Source organism: Malaclemys terrapin, chromosome 1, assembly GCF_027887155.1.
Source record: "Malaclemys terrapin pileata isolate rMalTer1 chromosome 1, rMalTer1.hap1, whole genome shotgun sequence".
In the NCBI taxonomy this organism is placed as follows: domain Eukaryota; kingdom Metazoa; phylum Chordata; order Testudines; family Emydidae; genus Malaclemys; species Malaclemys terrapin.
The window spans coordinates 104,404,236-104,426,686 of record NC_071505.1 but is presented as its reverse complement, the minus strand read 5'-3'; the positions used below and the strand labels follow the sequence as shown (position 1 = coordinate 104,426,686).

General features: G+C 43.6%; 1 protein-coding gene across 1 annotated transcript in view; it reads right to left on the bottom strand.

Moving 5' to 3' along the window:
* DGKI (diacylglycerol kinase iota) overlaps positions 1–15,796 on the bottom strand; it is a 286,719-nt gene extending 270,923 nt beyond the window's left edge. Inside the window, exon 1 of the mRNA XM_054034123.1 lies at positions 15,567–15,796. Coding sequence (XP_053890098.1) covers positions 15,567–15,763 — 197 coding nt within the window. The 5' untranslated portion in view covers positions 15,764–15,796. The remainder of the gene's footprint in view (positions 1–15,566) is intronic.
* Positions 15,797–22,451: the final 6,655 nt, after the last annotated feature.

Below are 22,451 nucleotides of genomic sequence, written 5' to 3'. Positions count from 1 at the left end.
AACTTCTTTTTCTCCCGCACCTCATGTGGATTAGCAGAAAACTGGGGCCATGGGCTCAAAGGAAAAAAAGCCCTGTCCCCTCTCTCTTTGTCACACACACACACAAAAATGGACTTTTCTAAGCTCAAAAGTCATGCTGATAGATAGCCTTATCTGTAGTATTTGTTCACAGCTGGTACCATTCTTTCTGTACCCCAATCACCTCTCAAATTTTCCCCTGTCCCACTGTTGCTTGTGTGAGCTCTCTGAGAGGGTAAGTATTGGGATTCCAACATTAACTGGCTGAAAATGCCTGAAAGTCTGATCAGGGCCACAATGACGACTCCCTGTTGGTGCTTCTTTCTACGGCCTGACATTAGGAACATGTCTGAGCTTTCCTAGCACATCTCCTCATGCACCCTGTGTCCTGTAGGAGGCATGGACACAGGGTTTTCATTCAGAGAGATGTACAGTTGAAAAGTGGCAAAATGAGCATTGGTGACAGAAGGGCAATACCATCAGGTGGCTGCTTAACACTCTACACGAAAGAAGCTGGGCTCTTGTCCCGTCCCTAACAAACAAAATCCACTATTAAAAAGATGGCATCCTCTTGGAAGGCTCAGGAGAGAGAGAAGCCAATGGCTGAACAGAAATTAAACGATCCTCTCACTCCACTAACTTGGGGCTGAGACATATTTAGTGCATGATGGAAGGTTACATGGCTGCTATCTGTGGTGCTCCTTTCTTGTGAACAAACAGAGGCCCTCAGCTTCTAGGGTGTATCAACACAGCACCCTTCATAAGCACAAGACTGACTTTTTTTCCCCCTCTAACATTATGTTATTAGTTATCATTACATCAGAGGAGAAAGAAGTACACAACCCCAATAACAACAAGGAGTCTGGTGGCACCTTAAAGACTAACAGATTTATTTGGGCATAAGCTTTCGTGGGTAAAAACCTCACTTCTTCAGATAGAATCAATGACAAAAGCATTTAGATAACAACACCTGTTCCTTCATCTCCTTCAAAATCTCTAGGTCCAGAATGCAAAATGGCAGAGGAGAGGGTAAGCAGGAGGGGGAAGAAAGGAGCCAGCATTGAGGGCTTCAATGGCTATGGGTTTCTCTTTTTCTGCACTCAGTTTTTATGGCTGCATTACTTTAATTCAATACAACGTCAGATTTTAACAAAAACATTGAGCACAAAACCTCCCTCAGAAAGGTGGGAATTGCAAAGCTAAGCAGCCATTGACTGACAGGTTGATGGTGTTTTCATAATCCTATCAAAGCAGATGACAGAACCACATTTCGCTGTCTTCCTCTTCCACTCTGGGGAAAGGAGAAGGGACAGCATGATCAGTGAGAGAGATTAGTGGAGGCTTTTCCCTAAACTTCATTGCTACCTGATCTCTGGCACCTTCCCTAGATTTGAAATGAGAAATTGCAATGAACAGCTTGGAGCCTAATGCACCACTTGGAACTGAATTGACTGAATCTTGTTTATCTGGATGACCATACTGTCAAAATAAAAACAGCTGAACGTGCACTAGAAATCTCTCCTGTCTATGAAGAACAATCAGCAAACTCATCAGAGGTCTCAGTCTAAAAATGTATAGGGCACAGTGTAATTACAAAGGAATAGAAATTGACTTAAAAAAAAAGAGAAAAGCCATGCATGAGTCTTATGTGAAACAGACATCCTAGCTGGAGAGCACACACTCCAGGCTAGATTGTGCCCTGCACTGGACAATACAGGTGCATGACAGAAAGAAAAGAAGACACAAGAAGCTGTCTCCAGCTTCAGACCATGCACTTCAGCCTGATGGAATGTAACTGGGAAGCAGAGGTGCAGCTCTTGGTTAGTGTCATTGGTGGTGCCAGTCTCCCCAAAGGGGCGAAGCATGGGCAAGGCCATGGACTTGGTCATGAGCCAGCAGAGCTGAGCCCACTCGCTGGTAGTGCATGGCTGCATCCTGGCCAGAAGGTGGTGGAACTTCTCCCCGAGTATACACTCCCCTCCAGAGCCCAAGGAGGAATTCTGAGCCAGCCACAATTCCTCCAGCTGCATAGCTTCCCCACGTTCCCCTCTAAAGGGGGCTTAAAACCACAGCATACTCCTCAGTGTACAATTGTTTCCCCCCACTTTTGAAGACAACCACTTGGGAGACTGGAAAGCTCAAGGAACTGATAGTGAGGGAAGAGGACTTTCACCTCTAGGTCATTGGTTTGATCACAGACCACATCAACTGTGTCTGAACATGATCAGTTAGTTGCTTGATGGCCTATGTGAAATGAATTATTGGTCCCAATCCAGCTTCTAATGGACCCAGTATTACAGCTGACACCAACTATCCCTCAACCCCCATTTCAGTCTAGTCAGTTCTTGATCTCTCTTGCTTAGACATGGAAACTGAGTAGCCCTCTCCCCACTGCCGACAGTGGTGCAGACAATCACACACACACATTGTGCATAGTGCATACCATTGGCAATGGTGCCAAGACATCAGTGTTGGACCCTCCTAGTGCAAGAGCTGGCCCCAAAGAAGTGGTGAGAAGCAGCGCTGGCAGCATCACTGCCCACCCACATTTGGCCCCTGCAGTCCCTCCATCATGATGTGGGGCAGCCCCTTCGGGGCCAAATCTGAGTGGGCAGTGGGGTAGCTAGCACTGCTCCGCCTGGCCACAGCCATGGGGACAGTTCCTGTACCAGGGCTCCCCACCACCACCAAGGGGCCTGCCTGGCCTCACCCCACTTCTAGCAGGACTCACTCAGTGACAGCTTCAAGACCTCTGCTACAAGTATGGAGCGCTGTGGTGAGTGCCTCTATGGGGGAGCCCTCCGGGAAAGGGGCAGCAGGAAGGCCTGCGGCATACCATGTGAAAAATTTCTGGGGGCACCCCGACTTGCCATATGATGAAATGATTAGTCATCTTAGCAATATGATGACCTACATCACGGAAACATGAAATGAAAGACAGGTAGCTGTTCCAGATATCCAGGGCCAAAAATAGCCCATCAAGACTCCCTATAGCACCAAACGAGAATAAGCATGATGTTCAAATTGCTATCCTGACTGGCCTATTATTTGCTTGTAATATGGATCCTGGTTGCAGTACGACACAGGATTCTCTGCACTGATGGTTTCCAGCACTCCCCACTAACAGCTTTATGAAAGGGCGATTTTTCTGTGGGAGGGAGAGGGACAGATTTTTCTCATGCTAATCGGGGAACTCCAAAATCAGGCTCTCTCATCCGCCTTTTACAAATAAGGTGCCTATGCCAATTTGTGATCACTGCAACATATCCTGTCTTTTTAGGACTTAAGGAATTCCATAACTGCAAACATATCATGGTGGGGGGAAAACAGCTTATGCTGAGCTTCCTGACAGTAAAGCCACCGAGCAGCACAGAACTATCAAGCCTATGCCAGCCACAAGAGACAGGAAGAAGCTGATCTCAAGCAGGTTGAATAACAAATATAGCCATTCACTATGGAATGTGAAGTGCAATACGTGTACACATGTGTGTTCTTCATCCACGTCTCCACTGCCATGCAACTCGAGGAACACCACACCGTGTGCAGAGCATAGCTGTTCTGGTAACCATCGGAATGCAGCAGGAAGGACAACGGCAGATTCCAGGTAAGCAGAGCAACAAGCCAGGGAAGGAAACAGTGAGAAGTACAGTGGCAGAGAGAAAGAGACAGAGGGGTGGTAGTCAGGGAGAAGGGAGGGCACTGAGAAATTAAATTTTCTATCATGATAAAAAAATTGCCAGAAACAAAAATTAAATAAAACTATTCAACCCAAAGCAAAATATATTGGCCTGGAAGAAAGAGTGACAGCTGAATCTGCTGGCTACCTGCAGAGGCAAAATGAAGAATAAAACATGGCTTTCCTCTGATCTGACACAAAGCCCAATGCTCCTGAAGATTCAGGCTGCTTGGGCACTGCTGACTCCTTCGTCAATGTCACTTTGAAGGTGACTTCAAAACTACAGTGGGGTTCGAAGTCCTGTGAGTCTGAGCAGCAGAAATTACACAGGTACTGTATGAGAAACATCCCTCCAGGTAAAGGTATCAAAGGCACTTTTCCTTTGCTTCCAGTCTGCGTGGGTTTGTACACAGCCCCTGCATTTCACTTTGTGTTTCAGAGTCCAATGACCCTCAAAACTCACAATGAAACTTGTCCACATCTGTGGAGTTTAACTTGGGTTTGTGGGGAAGCCATGGGTCTTAACTAGAGTAAATGGTGGATTCTCTGTAACTGAAGTCTTTACATCAAGATTTGAGGACTTCCGTAACTCAGTCAGAGGTTATAAGCATACTGGAGCAGTGGGTAGGTGAGGTTCTGTGGCCTGCGATATGCAGGAGGTCAGATTAAATGATCATGATGGTCCCTTCTGGCCTTAAAGTCAAAGTCTATAACTCTTAGTCTCCTTGCGTGTCGACTCAAAACTATAACTCAGCCTAAAATCTGCAAAAGCTGAGGGCCTGACCCTGCAAGCTCCCCACACAAGGAACCCCACTGACATCAGTAGGAGAGATCCACACTCAGAAACCTCATAGGATGCAGTCCTTAGTTTGTAATGAAATCCAGTGGGTTTTCTCAACAAAAAGTTTTACACAGACATACTCATGGGATCGTTTGGTAATTAGATAAGAGCATAAGAACTACCCCCATTACCACCCTCAAAGGAAACTCATTAGCAGGCTAATGAAATAAAGTAATGATACAGTATCGTGATGAGAATGCTTCTCTGACATCTTTTTATGCTAAGAAGCTTGAAAGCCATTTCATTTTCTCTCTCTTCCCCAGCCCCCAGAGTCGTCCCAGCACCCTGGAGCGCATGATAAAACAGCATAAGGGACCAGTTTCTAAACATAGTGGGATTCCAAGTGGCACAACTCTCATCAGCTTTGATGGGATATGTGCAGTTCAACCTTCCCCTACCACGCACCACTCTGAAAGTGTACCCCAAAGGGTCAAATTCCCATATGGCATACAATTTGGAAAGGACTATCGGGCCATCAGAACATGTGATTTCATTCCACCTTTCAGAAAAGCCAAATGCTGGAGCACTTGTTTGGGGAGTGAAGGAACATCACATAAAAAGCATGGTGTCTTTCACAAGCAAAAGATTTACACACAAAGTTGTTTTTAATACCACAAGTTCTTCTGTTTCTCCTTGTGAGGACTAAACATGTCCCAGCCAGAGCTTCCCCGCTCACTCCTCTTACACACGGTGACTAGCATAGCCTGTTTCACACCCACACAGCACACTCATAATCCTGGCAGTGAAAAGGTGGCATGATTTTTAAGGGCATATCCACTTCTCAAATTGATGGGGGTGACGTTGAGAAGGTTCTCACCTCCTTGCCCTTCCGTGAGATGAGCCCAAGGTCTCCACTCCCAACTCCTGCCAGTCAAGTGTTTCCCAAGAAAACCAGAAATAGAGCTCATGTCTCCCAAATGAGGTTCCCACCACTGGATAAATGCCCCATCCCACCAATACGGTCTTTAAAATGGATCCATGCTGTCAAACCCAGCTCTGTTCTAGGGTCATCGACCACTATCTCCTGTGCAATTACACACTGTTTTTATGTGAATTCAGTGCTGGTGAAATGTGCATGACTGGCAGCCCAAAAGATTGAAATCCTGTAAGTACTCGTGCCCTGTATTCCTTCACACAGGTATAGGATGGGAAATGGTGGGGGAAGTTATCATGCTTCATCCGACCCAACTCTATTCCCATTCAATCCTGGGCCTTGCAGATGAAGCTATTAGCAAGGGCAGCCTTTTCATTGAGATGGTCTTTTCAATCTCTATCTTCTGTTATTTATGAGTCATCTCACACAACCCACCAAACAGCCTTTGGACAGCAATGGCTTCTGCCATTACCAACCTGAGCTGGCTTTGAGCTGGTAGCCAGGAGACAAGAAGTTTTGGATCTCATTACCAATCCCAACAGCTCATCCCCAATTCACAATTCTGAGACCCGGTGGCCTTCCCAGAAATGTCACGCCGAGCACACCAGAGCAGTGTCAGAGTCCATCTCAGTGTCTAAAGCCATCCTCCTTTTATCAAGAAAATAATAGCACAATAGCCAATGATCATGAATTCCGGATATCCAGTTAGGAAGTATTTAATAAAGCTGCTCGTTCTTAACTTTCACAGTGAGTCATCTTAGTGTACTACTTGCAGGGTCTCAGAAATCTGGGACACTACACGCTACCCAATGGTGGCCAGCAGCTAATGTAGTTCTTTAAAAATGAACTGCCACAATCATTCAACATGCAAATAATTTGAAGCCCAAAATTTGAAAATGTGCACGCCACTAATGAGATGAAGTGATAATGTTCTTGCACCTGCCTGCCCTCTGACTCTCCCCCTCCCACATTTTTTCTGAAAGTCGCTGTCTTGATTCTCTTATTTCCTTTTGAAGTGAAGGAACACTTTTGTAGTTAAAGGCATATGATTAAGAATCAGGGCTCTAGGTTCTATTCCCAGTTTTGTCACAGACTTTGTGTGTGACCTTGAGCAAGTCACTTTATCCTTCTGTGTCTCAGTTTTTCCCATTTATAAAATGGGGATAATACTTCCCTATCACAGAGAGATTTTTGTACAGCTTAATGAATTATTTTTAAAGCTTTTTGAGGACCTTGGGTGGAGCGTGACAGAGAAGTGTTAACTTTTGAGGCTTGTCAAAGTGAGGGACCAATCATACCTGGAGCAAGCCGGTATGACAAATATAGCACAGGGGTTCCCCCCCCCCCCCGCCCCCCAATGAAACTCTTTCATTGCACCCAAAGTCCTGATCCACCACACTGCCTGATAATCCACTTATGGGCCTCTCCTCAGCAGAGACCTCCAAGAGTACAAAATTGCATGATTGTTTTGTAATATGAGCAAATCTTCACTGGCAGCAAGGATAAGAATCCGTAACAATCTTCCCAACTCTGTCCCCAAAAAATGCTACATTTCATATAAAACCAGAAGGCAAAACCAGGTTTCAAGAGGACAACAGACCAGCACATGAACTCACTGAAATTTCTCATCTTTCTTGTTTGATAACATACAGGCATAGCTAGACCATCCTGATCGCTTCCCTGGAAGTTCAAGATGCTATCATTGAGACACCCCGGTAGAGAAGTGATTCTGAAATTCTTGTCCCATGGAAGAACCAGTGGTGGGAGGCAGGGCAAAGAACCAGTCAGATGCATTCAATCCCTTGTACTAAGGATGGTTAGCTGGTGTAAGGAATAAGAGGGGAAACTGTGAGAAGAGTAAGAAAAAGAATCCGTCTAAACCAGTAGAAGCCTAATCAGTCTGGTTTAAAGTCATTAATTGTCAGCTCTGAGATGTGACCCTTCTTGGCATAACACCTTCAATCAGAAATGAGGCCAGAAATGAGGTAGTTCAGAAGACCAAGGGCCTTCACTTTGTGCAAAAACATTCACATTCTATATACATAAATATGAATGACCACAGCTGAAAGGAAAGCTGAATAAAGGAAAAACACAGTAATCCATAAACAAGGGTTAGTAAAACAATGGTTGCTAATGATGTCTCTTCTTATTCCTCCATATACAGTCACATAAAGCACACATGTACAGAGCCCAAAGACTACACAGCCCAGACCTATGTTCTCACATTCATAGGCTGTGCCGCACACATTAAGCCCACAGAAAGATTTAGTACAGAGCTAAGTTCTCTCTCCATCACACACACACCACAGATGATTTTTACAACACAGCCTACAAAATACATAGCATAGGTCAAACATACACAACATACATACCTACATCAGTCAAAAATACACACACACACACACACACACACACACACACTCAAATATACACCCTTCTGCATACAGATGAAGTTATTCACATATCATCTTTCCTGCCCACACAAACAGAATCCCATGAATTACTCATCACAGACCCATAGTCACAGACTCCTACAGCCTCTGTGTACACACACGCTCACAGAAAGACACTCCACTTTCGCTCTATTTTTTGATTTGCCATTCTTCACCTCTTCCACCCCTAGGCAGGTTCTCTCTGATGTGGGTGATGATTGGTCAAACTGCTCAGAACTCCCAGAGCACAGGAAAGAAAACCCATTAGGGCACTCAGGTGAGCAATATGATTGAGCTAATATTATCACTCCAGCCAAAACATGGTGTGCAAACCCTTGTAGACCAACACCACTGAAAGGGGTTCCTCTTCCCCACACCCCATTTCATTTCAAGACAAGACTCCTCTTGACAACACTGCAGCTAGAAGCAGCTGCCAAGAGAGCTGCAAGTCTCTCCTGCTTGCTTTTGTTTTTTAATATCTGGGAAAGCCTTTGACTGATTATCAGTGTCACATGCTAGGACTGTGCTGGATTTACAGCAAAATAAGCCAGAGAATTAGTGAGTTGGAAAGCGCACAGAAGGTAGTTTTGCATCTACGTGTCAGCTTCCCAGCAGCCTGACCAGAGAGCCAAGTTCAACCAAATAAAAAGCTGGAAGAAGCTACATGAGATTGCATGAAAATCATTTTGTCAACACTGATACTGTCTCAGGTGAGACATGTGGATTATTGGATTGTGTACTCCATGGGAATAACAATAATGAAGGTGTTCTCACCCTGTGTGGCACTGATTCAGCTTTCATTAGCTTATGCTTTTCACCTGGGGCAGTTGCCAGGCAATCCTAGACTATAGTTTTGTACCTATGCTAAATAACACTTTATTATGCACTTATACAGGCCCTGATTCATCAAACCAGATAAGCATTTAGAGTAGTTCCATTGCAGTCAATGTGACTACTTATGTGCTTAAAGGTAAGCACAAGTAAAATACTGTACCTTGCTGAATCTGGGCGAATATTACAGAGGTTTACAAAAATGAACAAGTATTATCCCCATGTATCAAATGGGGCAAGTCGGATACACGGTCTAAATTTTCCAGAAGTGGCCAGTAATTTTAGGTGCCCATATTGAGACATCCAGGGCCTGATTTTCAGGGGTGCTGAGCACCCAGAATTCTAAAATGAAGTCAAAAGAAGCTGTAGGAGCTCAGCATCTTTGAAAATTGGACCCCATATACATTAAGTTGGGTGCCTGAAAGCTAAAGTACCCTATTGAGAGTTTTGGATCAAGTACTTTGTTCCAAACATTACACAGCTAGTTAGTGACACAACTGGGAATAGAACTCGGGTTTCCTCAGCCCCAGACCTAAGCACTAGCCACTAGAACAAGTTATTTCCCTGGCTCCCCACTGATTTGGTGCAACCTGCCCACTATAATTCTCTAACAGGCTTGATTCTCCTGTACATCATCATGGAGCACTACACTGCTATGCCATTAGATCAGTCATCTTGAAGGTATGTGTCACAAAGCAAAACAGAAAAAGAGAGTGAGTATAGGAATAGGGAAGCAGAACTCAGAACCTCCACTTCCCTTCTCAAAGCATTATAAATAGTTTGAAGGAGAGCTCTTTGGAGGCCCCACCATGTACCCAAAAGCATGAAGTTGATGCATTTTGCAGTAAATTATAAAAAAGTGGTAATTCTTCAAGGGGAAGGCAAAGTAGTTTGAAACATCATATGTCAGTGTGTACCATAACAGTGTTACATGCAACTCAATAGAAGAAGGTTGTAAGCGGCTGTCATGGGATTGAGCCAGTACCTGAAACTTACTTTTTGACATGTGTTAAAGGATGTGTAAAAATTCATCTCCTGCCATTTTGATATAGGATTACGTTTGTAATTCATGTTGCTGACTGGGAGACCAATTAAGGATTAGATAATGTTGAGAGTAAGCAAACAACATGATTAAAAGATCAAAGATACTCCATCACAGAAGGTTTTTTATTTTATTTTGACAAATGTAATTCAGTTTTAATTATTTATAATGCTTCGTGGTACATTAGCAAATGTGCTGTCATTCTGTAAAAGTAATGAAGTCTTAGTAGTATGAGATGTCACCATAGCACTGTCTCTACTACTCAATTTTCACTGAGAAGTGAAGTGAGACCTACAGGAGTTTTGTGAGAATTATCACATTTCCAAGTGAGTGACAGAGGTTCTGGTCTACTCTCTGCAATTCTGTTGTGGTCCAGAGACTCCCCCTTAGCTCCAGACTTATCCAGCTAAGTATTTATACCACATTAATCATTGTAGTATCAAAGCACCTCTTGGTCTTTGCCGTGTATCAGCTAGTGACTAGTTCCATCTGACCAGAGCCTCCCTGGGTTTTGTGGCCATTGCTGACAAATAATAATCATGGAAATTCCAACTGCCAATTTTAAAGAGTCACTTTTCTGAGTGGAACTAGACTTTAAACAGACTCAGTAACACAGAAACACCACCCCCAACCACTTCTATTAGTAAAACTGAAACAACATTGTTTCCTATCAGGGCAGGCTGCATTAGCCAAATACAATGCATGATGAGTGAGTAGCCAGGCTGCTACATATTAGCAGTGCAGGGCTCATTCATTGTAGCTCCTGGTCCAAACATCCTTGACAAACCCCTGAGCAAAAGCCATACACTGCTAAGGTTACTAAAGCCTGTTTAACACTCCATCAAATAAAGGTTGTCTCCCACAGGTCAAGGTGAAGACAGAATTAAATTTATGGACTACATAACCTATTCATAGGAAAGTTCTCTGGTGAATTTCACTTTAACTTTTAAAAGACTGCAACTGACAACTTTTAAAAAAACAGAAACCTTACCTTCATATTCCATGTGTCAAATACTTCATATTTTTAATAGCACTAAGTATTAGAAGTGAAAGAAGAGCCAATGTCCTTGTCAAGATTTATACACCTTGATTACTTTTTTAATATTTCTCTCCACTTAAATAATGAAAACCCACTTAAATAATGATAACCAAGAGAGTGCAGTTTCCCTTTTGTTTATACTCAGTTTAATTTTAAGGTTTATAAACCTGCTATGGTTTGGGGTTTCAAATGTGTCAGGATGATGTCTATCTTAAACCTTTCATTGGCTGTTTTCTTTAGTGGAAGCATTTCTACTGATCGTCAGTTTGACAAAAGCTGCTTTTAACAAAAAAAATAAAGTGTGGACTAAAGTTAAGTTGATAGTGTCCCTTTTAAGTGAAATATATGGAGTTTGCAGAGGCAAAATTCTGGTAAAAATTATGGGTGGATGGGAGGAAGCTTTCCCAGCACCTTTATGTGGTAACATCCAAAAAACTCAACACAGCTAATTAAATGTCCAGCTAGGTCTTGTGATTTTAGGGGTAGTGCTCCTAGAAGGACCAGAGTTAGCAGAGCTTTTGCTTTGTGGGAGGGGCATCTGTTTTTGCCAATTTCTGTGGAGGATGGAGGTGAATATTTCATTAAATCAATATATGTAAACAATGATAAACTTCAATTTGTAAGCCCAATATTCATATTTAATTGCTTAAGATGCTTACCACAATATTTGGGCAGTAAAAATCAGCATTAAAATGGCTGCTTGGGTGCTTGTATTCCAATGTAAAGTCCCAGATATGGAAGAGGACTTCCCAATGTAGATGCCTGAACTGGGCTCACAAGGCAGACCATTTCCTCAACTTTCATGTAGACCAAACAGCCACTGGGGCTGGTCACATATTCTTGATTTAGAGAAAATGCCACACACCCACAATGCTTTTTTACAATGTTGCTAAAGAGACCGTAAGATACATGTTACTTGATAGTTAAGGTCTAGCAGCAAAGCCCAGAACTTGCTTCACATAACTATGTATTGAGACTACCCCAAGCCTGAAAATGACTAATCAAAGTTAGAAGGGCAAGTACCCCATCTGCAAATGAAGATCTACTTAAACTGACTGTACATATGCACATATACATACTCAACATACACACTATCTTATGCACAAGCACAGATAAGTTCCACATTCCCACTGTGTATATAAATACATTGCTGGGAGGAAAATAGCAAGCAATCATCTATCCTAATAGTATGAGCAGCTTTTGGAGTAAACAAAATGTTTTTTCCTCTAGTAGCTCTGCAAACATTCTCTTGGTATAGACTGAATATGGTAGATGAGAGTTGGCAATACAATACACTTAATTGATTTTGGAGCACTATGTGCAACATGCCTAAAGACACAAAGCAATTTGTTATGTGGTCTTCTCTAAATCCCAAATACTGATTAGATTTCACTATATAAAGGGACAAATATGCCCATGTATGCATATATTACACAACTTCATTACCAATTTAATAAATCAATCCCTGTACTCAGATACACTGGTCACATGAATGCAAACATTTACGTCTAAACTAGGTTGTTTATTATAGTTATGGCATAGCCCCTGTGAAATTAACAAGTTATATTTTCACAGTAACTACATAATTACCCTAACTAGATCTTCTTACAAGGAAACAGCTGTTGCTTAGCAACTAAATGGGAGGACGAAAGTAATGGAACTAAGAAAAAGTAAACAAAATTCATGTACAGCCCAGGTTGTTGTGTATGACAGGAAAGAGGCATACAAACACAGCACATTAAAAAAATTCCTTTCTTTCTTTTTTTCCCCCTTTTTCTCTCTTCCCCCTCCCCCCACTCCCCACCCACCCTTTATGGGAAAAACATCTCACCCCCTTCCTTGACACTCATGTTCCACTTGGCCACTTGTCACTAATGCAGTTTTTACATTTATTTGCATGGGTCTGGGCTATTTTAAGCATGTTCCTGCTATATTCTTTTATGTACATATAAATACAGATGTATGCTTGTGTGTCAATATAATACACACACACAAAGACAACCCTAAATGAACCATTTGAAAGCCAGTGTGGTGCTTTGAATAATTTCTATTGTACTATTGTGTGAAGGAGTCCAAGTGCCAATATAAATAGAGTTTCCTGCGTATTATATAGTCATTTGCATTTATAAATCCATTGCAGCACCATAATTTGCAGAGAAAGAAAGGTAGTAATTTTAAGAGGGGGAAAAAACAAACTCACCAGCAGTGCTTTGTACAAGTCTTTGATTCTGGTGTTTGCTCTATGGGTAAATGAAAGAAAGGAACATTCCTTGCAGGAAATCAGTTCCAAAAAAAAAAGTGCGTGGAAATCCCGGGATGCATTGAGAATTTATTTTCCCTTTCTCAGTCTAAATCAAGCAGAATGAATAATATGCCTCCAGAAATGGTTATTTAAAAGCTACTGAGAAAACCTCCCATTTCTAAAGGTTCAGGACTTGCTGCATGCTCACACATATGTGGGGAAAGGAAGGGGGAAGAAATCCCACTATTCTTCCCAATGTACATTTATTATGAAACCCTTACATATGCACAGTACAGAAATCTGGGGGACCCAGTGAAAAGGCTCCTCATACTTCACAATACCAGGGAAAGAGAACATGTTACAAATAGATTTGTAAGTATAAGATACCCAAACTAATCAAATGAAGTGAACGTATACAGCTTGAATAGAAACACTTCCCAAATCTACTGCAAACCACATCCCTCTTGCACCAAAAGCAAGTTGGTGGCAGATGTCAACATTTAGAACTGACCCTCCCTAGCTTATTAACCCACCTGTGGAGTTCCCGGTCTTCAGCTGCAACTGGCACAAGCTGCTGCCACGAAATGTACAATTTTAAAAAACCTACTGTAATAAAGTTATAAAAATACTGAAAGATGCTATATACACAAATAGTTCAAGAGGAGGCCAGTGTCACTCACTAAGGACAGCCCAGTATGAATCACTCACAGCTTTATTCTCATCAGCTAAACAGTCACCCCTTACTCAAAGTCAGAAGAAATATTCTCTACCCACACATGAGCTATTATCTAAATTCAACTTTAACTATGGAGGGGCAACATCTCCCCACAAGTATGTAATTACATCATTTTAAACCATTACTGAGAGAGAGAGAGAGAGCAGCATTATTAACCTGACTAGAATATAAGGGGACAGCCCAAAAGTATTTTTAAGAAGCACCTCAGTGCTAGTGAAAGTTGCTGAGCTGACAGCCCTGGCCACAGAAGTCTTATTTTATTCTAAAGGCAGAATAGTAGCAGCTATATGATCTTCTTCCACCCTCAAGTTAATGTGGCTCACCCATGACAGGTGTGGGGTCATATGTGATGGGTTTTGGGGGGAACATGTGGTTGTAAATCATCTAGAACTAGACTGAGGCCACCAACTTCTCTGACATGAGCCAAACACCTCTTAAACAGTAACAATTTTCAATAGTTACTGACTTGGGAGCAGATGGTAACCGGTAACCTAAATAAGGAAGGACTCTATTAGCATGTCCTAGTTATGAAGTCACAGAAATGTATTTTTGAAAGAGGAATCTAGTTGAGTATATGGTGTAAATGCATTGTGACAAAATGAAAAAAAAAGTCATAAAAGCAACACCACACTTCAGTTATACCAAATGCCCACACTTTCCAGGTGTTTGGACATGCTTAGCCTTTGGTCTTCTGCCTCACAAATCAGCCAAGCTGTGTGGGTATTCGGTATAACCACCCACACACCTTGTCATCTGCTAATGCTTACATAATGACTCACTGGGGAGTTGAGGGGGAGAGAAAGGAGACTTGCTCTTCATGACACTTTCCATAGAGAAATCCTGATCAGAAGCAACAATGCCACAGGAAAATGTTTTTGTGACCCCTTTCTAATAAATGTTTTGAGGCCCAAGAAATGATAAGCAGCCTTAATTTTATTCTAAACAGCAAAACTCAAGAATCACTCCACTCCCCTGACAGTCAGGCAGTATTTCTGACCCTCTTTGGCTAATCCTGAAGTCTGCACACACACACACCCCCTAATGCTCTCTACCTATTTGGAGGGTTATCGTAAACAAGATCATGGTTTCTTTTTTAGTGTAATCCAGATTGACTGGGGAAACTAAAAGCAACACAGACAATTATGGTGCTGCCCTCACCCTAATCCCTGACTCTGCAACATCATTCTGACAGCATAACTCCCACAGCCTGCTGTCAGGGCACTCCATGCAAAGACTACATCAGAACCAACTGCCACAATATCACATGTTTCATGGACAAGCATACTAATATACCTACACAAACATATAAACGCATATATATAAAACATGGATATGCATACATACACACACTACACACACACACACACCATTTATATATAATTTTTTGACATTAACTTGGCCAAAAGATTATTTCCTATATCACTTTCTCTATATTTGAGCCCACTGAGTAAGTGTCTTTCTTGTGGAAGCTCTCTCCCTCCCAAAGCCCACCACCACCTTCCTCAAAGCTGTCTGTCTGCTCCTGGAGACCACCAGAGCCAGCTCAGTGGGCTACTGGGGGTCCCCGCATCTCAGCCTGAGCTCCCCCACTTGCCCATTCCTACCTGCTGGAGTGGTTCAAGCTACCAACTTGGTGCCTCCTCTCAGCTATTTCCAGGGCAGCAAAAATGCAGCGCTGAAGGGAGAGCTTGCAGCAGCCACCAGGGAAACTTCCAAGGCTGGAGCCCTTTTCCTGCGGCTCCAGGAGTCCCCCCATCCAAACCCCCGGACTCCCGAGCCTGGTGCCAGGGGCGCGTGTCTGGGCTCGGGAGCCCCTCTCCCCCGCCCTCACCCACCTGTAGGACACCTGCTTCCTGAAGGTTAAGTTCCTCAGCTTTTCTTCCAGGGACTCTTCCTTCTGGCCGGCGACTCCCATCTCCTCCTCGGCGGCGGCCGCCGAGCTCCTTGTGTCCCCGCCGCCCTCGGCTCCTCGGCAGCAGCTGCCGCTGCCTGCAGCCCCCTTGTCCTCACCGGCTGCCGACGGGGGGTTCATTGCGGGGCGGGAAGGACAGCAGCCCCCCGGGCCCTGAGCAGCAGGGAGCAGACGCGGGGCCGGCGGCGGCTGCAGCCGCTGAGGTGGGGGGACAGGGACAGGGACAGGGACGGGACGGCTGCTGCAGCTGGAGCCACTCGCCGAGGAGGCTGCAAATGGCAGCACCTTCCCGCAGCATCCATCGGCGGCTGCACTGCAGCGGGGCATTGTGGGAAACTCTCTGCCTCCCCCTCCTCCCGGGCCAATCAGCGCCCGCCTCCTCCTGCTGCTGCTCCTGACACTCCCTCCTAGGACTGGAGCAGCAGCATCGCCGCCAGCCGGGCCAGAGGCCCGGGAGCAGGTGGGGGACGCAGCTCGGCCCTTCCTTGCACCAGGGCTGAGGCGAATGGGCCCGGGAGGCGTCAGGACAATATTACGCGGGGAGGGGTATTTTTTCAGGAGCCAGTGAGGGAAGAGGGGTGTAAATGGGAGGGGGAGCCCTGGAGCGTTTGGAAAGGGAGGGGGAGATATTTAGGAGTTAGGGTCCCCTCTGAAGATTATAGGACGATGGAGGGTGGGGGAGAAAACAGGTGGGGAAGGGGGATTCCTGCTGGAGTGTTTAGACAGGGGAAGGAAGAGGGGAGGGTCACGGCTACAGCAGCTAGTTAACTATCTCTGCTCCCCCTGCGCACGCACACACACAGCCCCAACTCGTCCAGGAGATTTCTGACAGCTGCTTTGGGCACATTTCCTGCTGGAATGGTCTCTCCTGTATCAATCACACTCGTTACAGGGGGAGAGAGACAAGGCTGCGGGAGAAGTGGCACCCGTGTCATATTTTAAATGAAAAACCAATACGTAAAAACAGCCTTCCTCCCTTAGAAGGTGGTGGAGTTGTGAGGGCAGAGAAGGCATAGATCAGCAATGAATTAAATATATTCTCGTGAAAAGGCTCTCCAGAAAAGGGCTGATTTTTCTTTATCTTTTGGGTTACATTAAACTTCCTAGAGACAGGTCCAGGCTTTCACCTTTATTTCACCACAGGATCTTGACTCTTATCTTTTTTTTTATATATAAGACATTACAATCAAACCTGATTTCTGCTTCTATTAAGCTGAGTTTAAGCTGTAAAAAATTAAAACCAGTGGGAAATTGTCCAGGTGGTGACCGTAGGACAGAGGGGTGGGAGAGCTGGAGAAGGAGGTATTAATGCACAAGCACTAATGAGGGATCCAATGAAATGTTACCAAGGTAGGGGGGAAAGGAAAGGAAAGGAAATCTGAACAGACCTGTAGGAGGAAGCAGTTAATAGGCACTTTCACGACTAAGGGCAATAGTTGGAGGGAATATTAGTGAATGGACACAGTAAGTAAATACAGCTTACGTGGTTGCATATTAAATATGTGAAAAAGAACAGACAATTCCAGAGACATCAGCCATCACTCCACATAGTTCAGTAACATTTTTTCCATAAGCCACTGAAGAAACCCCAAACCAAAAGAGCAGCCTCGACCTCCCAGCCCCCAACAAATGGATTTAAAATACTAATATATTCTTCCATGTTAAAATAAAATATAGAGCCGCCCGTGCCTCCTGGACAACTGCAAAAGCTTACTACTGTTCTCCTCACCCTTCTTCACCTCTCACCCAGTATTTTTCATCTAAAAGTTGGGCCATCTTGTAAACACTGACATATGAGAATTCTCATGTGCATAAATGTACACATCATGTGTAAGTATGCACAGGATTGGAACTTTAGCTTGCATATTCTTCAGACAGGGACAATGTCTATTTGTATTGTGAAGTGTCTAGCACACTCTTAGACACTATACAAATAGTAATAAATCTATCTGGTTTCTTCACAATGTTGATCCTTCAACAACTGTATCTGCCAGGTACCTTTGAGTACCTCCAGGATGCCCCCCCTCATAATCTGCTCTTCATTGCCTGTCTCCCTTTTTTTTTTTTTTTTTTTTTTAAACAAATACTATATTATTCAACAGGAATGGTCCAAAACACTACGTTGCAAAAGCACTTGGACAATGACAATAGGATACTCACAGCTGACCTTAGAGGCAAGTGGACAGGCAATCAGGGTGGAGCTCAAGATTCAGGGAAACTAAATCCCTATCCCCAATTTTGGGCATGTGGTTATGTGTATTTTTTTCCCTCCTGGGAGACAAAGCACCTCTGACCAGCCAATCCCTGACAGTAGACCAGGGCCAGTGCCCCGTGTCAGAACAGGTGGGCCCACTTGAACCAATTAAAGGGGGCAAGGCTACACCTGGGGTTATAAAGAGCTGTCAGAGGGCACGGAGTATTGGGATAGGCTGTGCTTAGGGGAATAGAGCCACAGTTGAGTAGAGCTAATGCCTGTGGTGGGTCCCTAGAGCAAGAGAGGAAGGTAGCCCTATGAAACACTAGGACAAAAGGTAAGCAAATTTTATTTGTTTTTCTTTGCACAATAAACCTTCTTAAAGGAGACCAGGCTTGGCAGTGAGTACATACTAAGCTGGGGAGATGCCCTGCCCTGTGGGAACCCCATTTTTGCCTGTCCTTCTGACCAAAAATTGTTGGATGTTCTTCCAACATAAACCAACGCTGCTCACAGAACTAGCCACAGAGAGATCCAGGAGGTTCTTCTGACATGCCCATCTCCCTGTACAGTATAGTATTCCCAGTGCTAGTCCAGAAACTAAGGGTTGGGCCCTGAATTCAGATCCCCATGTGGCAGAGTATCGTGTTGTCCCTGCACTAGCAGAAATAAAAACAGCACTTAAAATAATATATTGCACCCTTGGAAAAAGGGATCAAATACACTCCTAGAAACTCCTCTTTAGCTACATCTACAAAATTAATTGGTGATGCAGCTTATGACACTTGCCTGCCTTAACCTTGTCTCCTCTATTCCTAGAGTCATTAAAAATGCCTTCATGAGAGATAGGTCAAGCGGCCAAGAGAATCAGATGCTGCCCTAATCCTCTCAGTGTGTTTGTTTATGCATTAATCTCTTCCAATTTTTTCCCCATGCAGTCTGTTTTTAGTACACTACCAAATCAAACACCTGGCTCCATTACAGAACCTATTAACAAATGAAATACCCCACCCTCTTTGTTCCCTGCCTCACCCTTTTGTTGGCCAGCCACAGTGTAAGAAGAAGTCACAACATGGGACTGTTTAAACACCTGGGATAATAGTGACAATATTAATTTAAGAATGTAAAGGTTGAAGCTGGGGCTTTGACGAAATCCCCAAGGAATATACCCAACAAGCACCTAGTTTTCAGTGTCCAGAATCCAGGGCCACACCAAGGCAATGTGACAAAAAAAACAACGCCCCAAACAAACAAAATCCCTACCCCACAAAAACACCTCCATAAGAAAAGAGGGACAGGATGATCAATACGGTTATTCTAAAAGAGAAATTCAAAGGGAGTACTTTCGGATCACTTGCTGTATAAAAGCACACTGTGTGGTGGAGACTTTTGCAAGGCACTCGAGCTGAGGTGATCCTTAAAGGCCATTTAGAAGCTTCAGTTAGTGCTGACTGTGGCTGCCCACCTTGTAAGTAGGGCAAACTGGTGAGAGCTTATTACCGCTAGAGAGCGTGTGCACGCACACACTCTCCACTGCCTTGCACTTTATTTTGGGGTAAAATTTAGTGTGCTTGTTGATCTCCACAAACCCATAATGCTATAGAGCCTAGTTACCCCAAAGACGCCTCTTGCAATGCTCCACTGTGTTACTTGGAATCAGAACAGTACAGCTAACTATCCTATGAATATAATTGGAGGGGGTCAGGGCAGGACATTGCAGGGAATTAATCCCTGTACCAGGGCTTGGGGCAGTTTAGGGACAAAGGGGAGGCAACTTGCACTTCCCATATGCTGAGACTGCCAGGGAAAAGAGTCGCCCCTGTCATCACTACATGTCTATACTATATTATGGGATCACCTATTTTTGCTATTGCTGCTGAAATTTGCATGACTAATTTGCAACATATGGTGCTAAACAAGCTTCCAATACAGTCTGCTTTATAGTAGCACTGAGGAGTGAATCTGAAGGCTAGCAAGATAAGGCCTTGCTCACACAATTACACCCGAAACATGTCACTTTTTAAAGAAACCATAGGAGAAACTTCTTGAAAATATCAGATTTATTCATAATTTCTTTGTAGACTTCATTCCCTGTGGCTAGACTAATCTGGAAGAGATCAGTACATAAGAATAGAACCTTACCAGGTTGACAACATCTGGGAGTTTTGTGCTGGCAAAAGGTGCTGGATTCCAACAGCAGGTATCACAGTTCACAGGTTGGCAGTGATACAGAGGCTCAGGCTTTGGGATAAAGGAAGTACCATGCATCATTTTGCAGTGACTCCTCTGGCTGGTTTGGGAGCATTGATGGACTTCAGCAGGTGTTATGTTAAGTCCTCTTTTAGGCAGTAGGCTCATGGCTGCAATGCCTGGCTTGAAGAGCTGGTTAGATGGCATGAATGAAACAGGAAATGCTCAGACAGGATTAAATTCATCCCTGTACAGAGGGCCAGGAAAAAGCCTTTGCACTATTTAGTGTCACTGAAGTTCTATTCTGAAGGCTTCAATGGTGCATAGATTCTGTGTATGGGGGTAAATTTGGGGGGGGGGGTACAGAGAGAGAGAGAATCCTTTCCATTCTCCAGGTAAGAGTAATTTTTGAAGAGGTCTAATTGCACTCAACTTCTTTCTCCAACCTAAGCCCAGGACAGACTTACCTAGGCTAGCTTAGGTTTCCATTCTGCATGCTTGGTTCAGGCACTCAACTCCTTCTATGGTCAAGCAACTTCTTCAGGGTAATGCTTGATATAAATTGACCTGATCCAACATCAGTTCAGTACCCCATTAGACAGAGTAGTTTAGCTGCTGGGGTTATGGTTGCATTAGACAGACAAGTGGACAGTCATGATTTGTCTCCTTGCTAAACTCTGATTTTGTTGGTACAAATACACTGAGGGGGAAAAAATTTAAGCAGCTGCTGAACATTTTTAAACGTTGCCTTTAGAAAATGGAAGAGGTGCATCTCAAATTTGAAGTTATCCTACAAGGGGTTTCTTTGCTCTTTAAAAAAAAAAATGCCACATAAAAGACAGAATTGAGACTTTTTTCCTTGTAGAGGAACACACAATTCCAATTTTGTAAAAAATAAAATTTGTATATAACTTGAGATCAATAAAAAAATGCAACTTAAAAAAATTGAATTAACACACCTTTTTTTAAACAAGTTGATGTCCCCCTGCAGTATTTGAAGCCCAAACAAAGCACTAAGAACCTGAGAACAAAACTGACTAACCAGAGTGAAACTGACTTCATTAGTTTTCAAAGTCCTTGTAAAGAGGAATGCAAAACCTAAACAAAGAGCATACTTTACAACAAATAAAGTGGACTTTTAAAGTGCAATAATTTCTAGTACCTACTTCGTATATATCACTTTTCATCAGTAAAGCTCAGAACTTTGCAAAGGAGGTCATCATTATCATCACCATTTTATAGATGGGGAAACTGATGCACAGAGATGTCATGGCTTTATCTCAAGGTCACCCAGAAGGCCAGTGGCAGAGCTGGCAACAGACACCAGTCTAGAGCTGCAGTCCAGTGCTCTATCCAGTAGGCAACACTGCCTCTCTGAATACCCTGAGTCATGGCAGAGATGCAGATGTGTTCACAATACATGAATTTTAAACCCATTGTTTCTTTATTGTTTATTCATTTGTTTAGAAAAATGCACTCATACACTGAAAAATCAGTGGCTGGTGAAGGTTCCATCTCTCTCTCTACTGCGAGTACAGTATCCGTAACGGGGGCAGATACTCAGTCAAATAATAATATCAAACTGTCGGGCAGATTCTGATAGCCTCTCTCACTGATGGCCATGGGCCTAAACATGGCAGAAAGTGTTACTCAATGTGAATAGAGGGATCAGGATCTGGCCCAGTGTAAAAATAGTAACAGATTTTCCAAAAGACAGTATGTACTGGAGGGTGACAAGGTGTGAACATGAAAGTCTCATGGCCAGCATTTACTTCTACGACGTGGCTATCTGGTGTAATCACAAAGTGCATGCGTTACCACTTACCTCCTGATGCTCTAAGGGTCATAACTATGATGACCATGGTTGCTTAATTCAATATTGTTAATAGTCATCTTGCATTTTTATTCCCAAGCCCTATTCTTCAATTAGGCAGAACTCAGCTATAACTACTTAAGATAGAAAGATAATGGCCATAATCGGTCACCCCCTGATGATTTTCTGTTAAGACTTTTCTGCTCAATTTCATGCTTGTAAAATGTATCCTGGATTGATAGCTCTGGCAGCTGATATTCTCTAGTCAGAGAACCAGGACTGCTGTGGCAGTCGGGGAAGGATGGTTGTTGCAACATGGTCTCAGAGTGGTGAAAGCAGAGAAGAATGAGTGGGATGCTTAGGACTCCCACAAGGACATGGCATATCCCCCTTCCCAGGGAAGGCACAAGATATTTAATTCAGATGCAGTGGCCAGTCAGACAGGCATAAGCCCAAATTTCAGGTGGGTTCCTATACTCACCTTAGCTGCTCTCATGCCCTTTAGTTAAAGGCACTTCTGACAGAGGTCTTTAATCCCCAGCTGTAGCAGCCAGGCTGTTCAATGAAGTGCTTCCATGCTACTAGGAGTGTACACCTGTCCGTGGTACAAT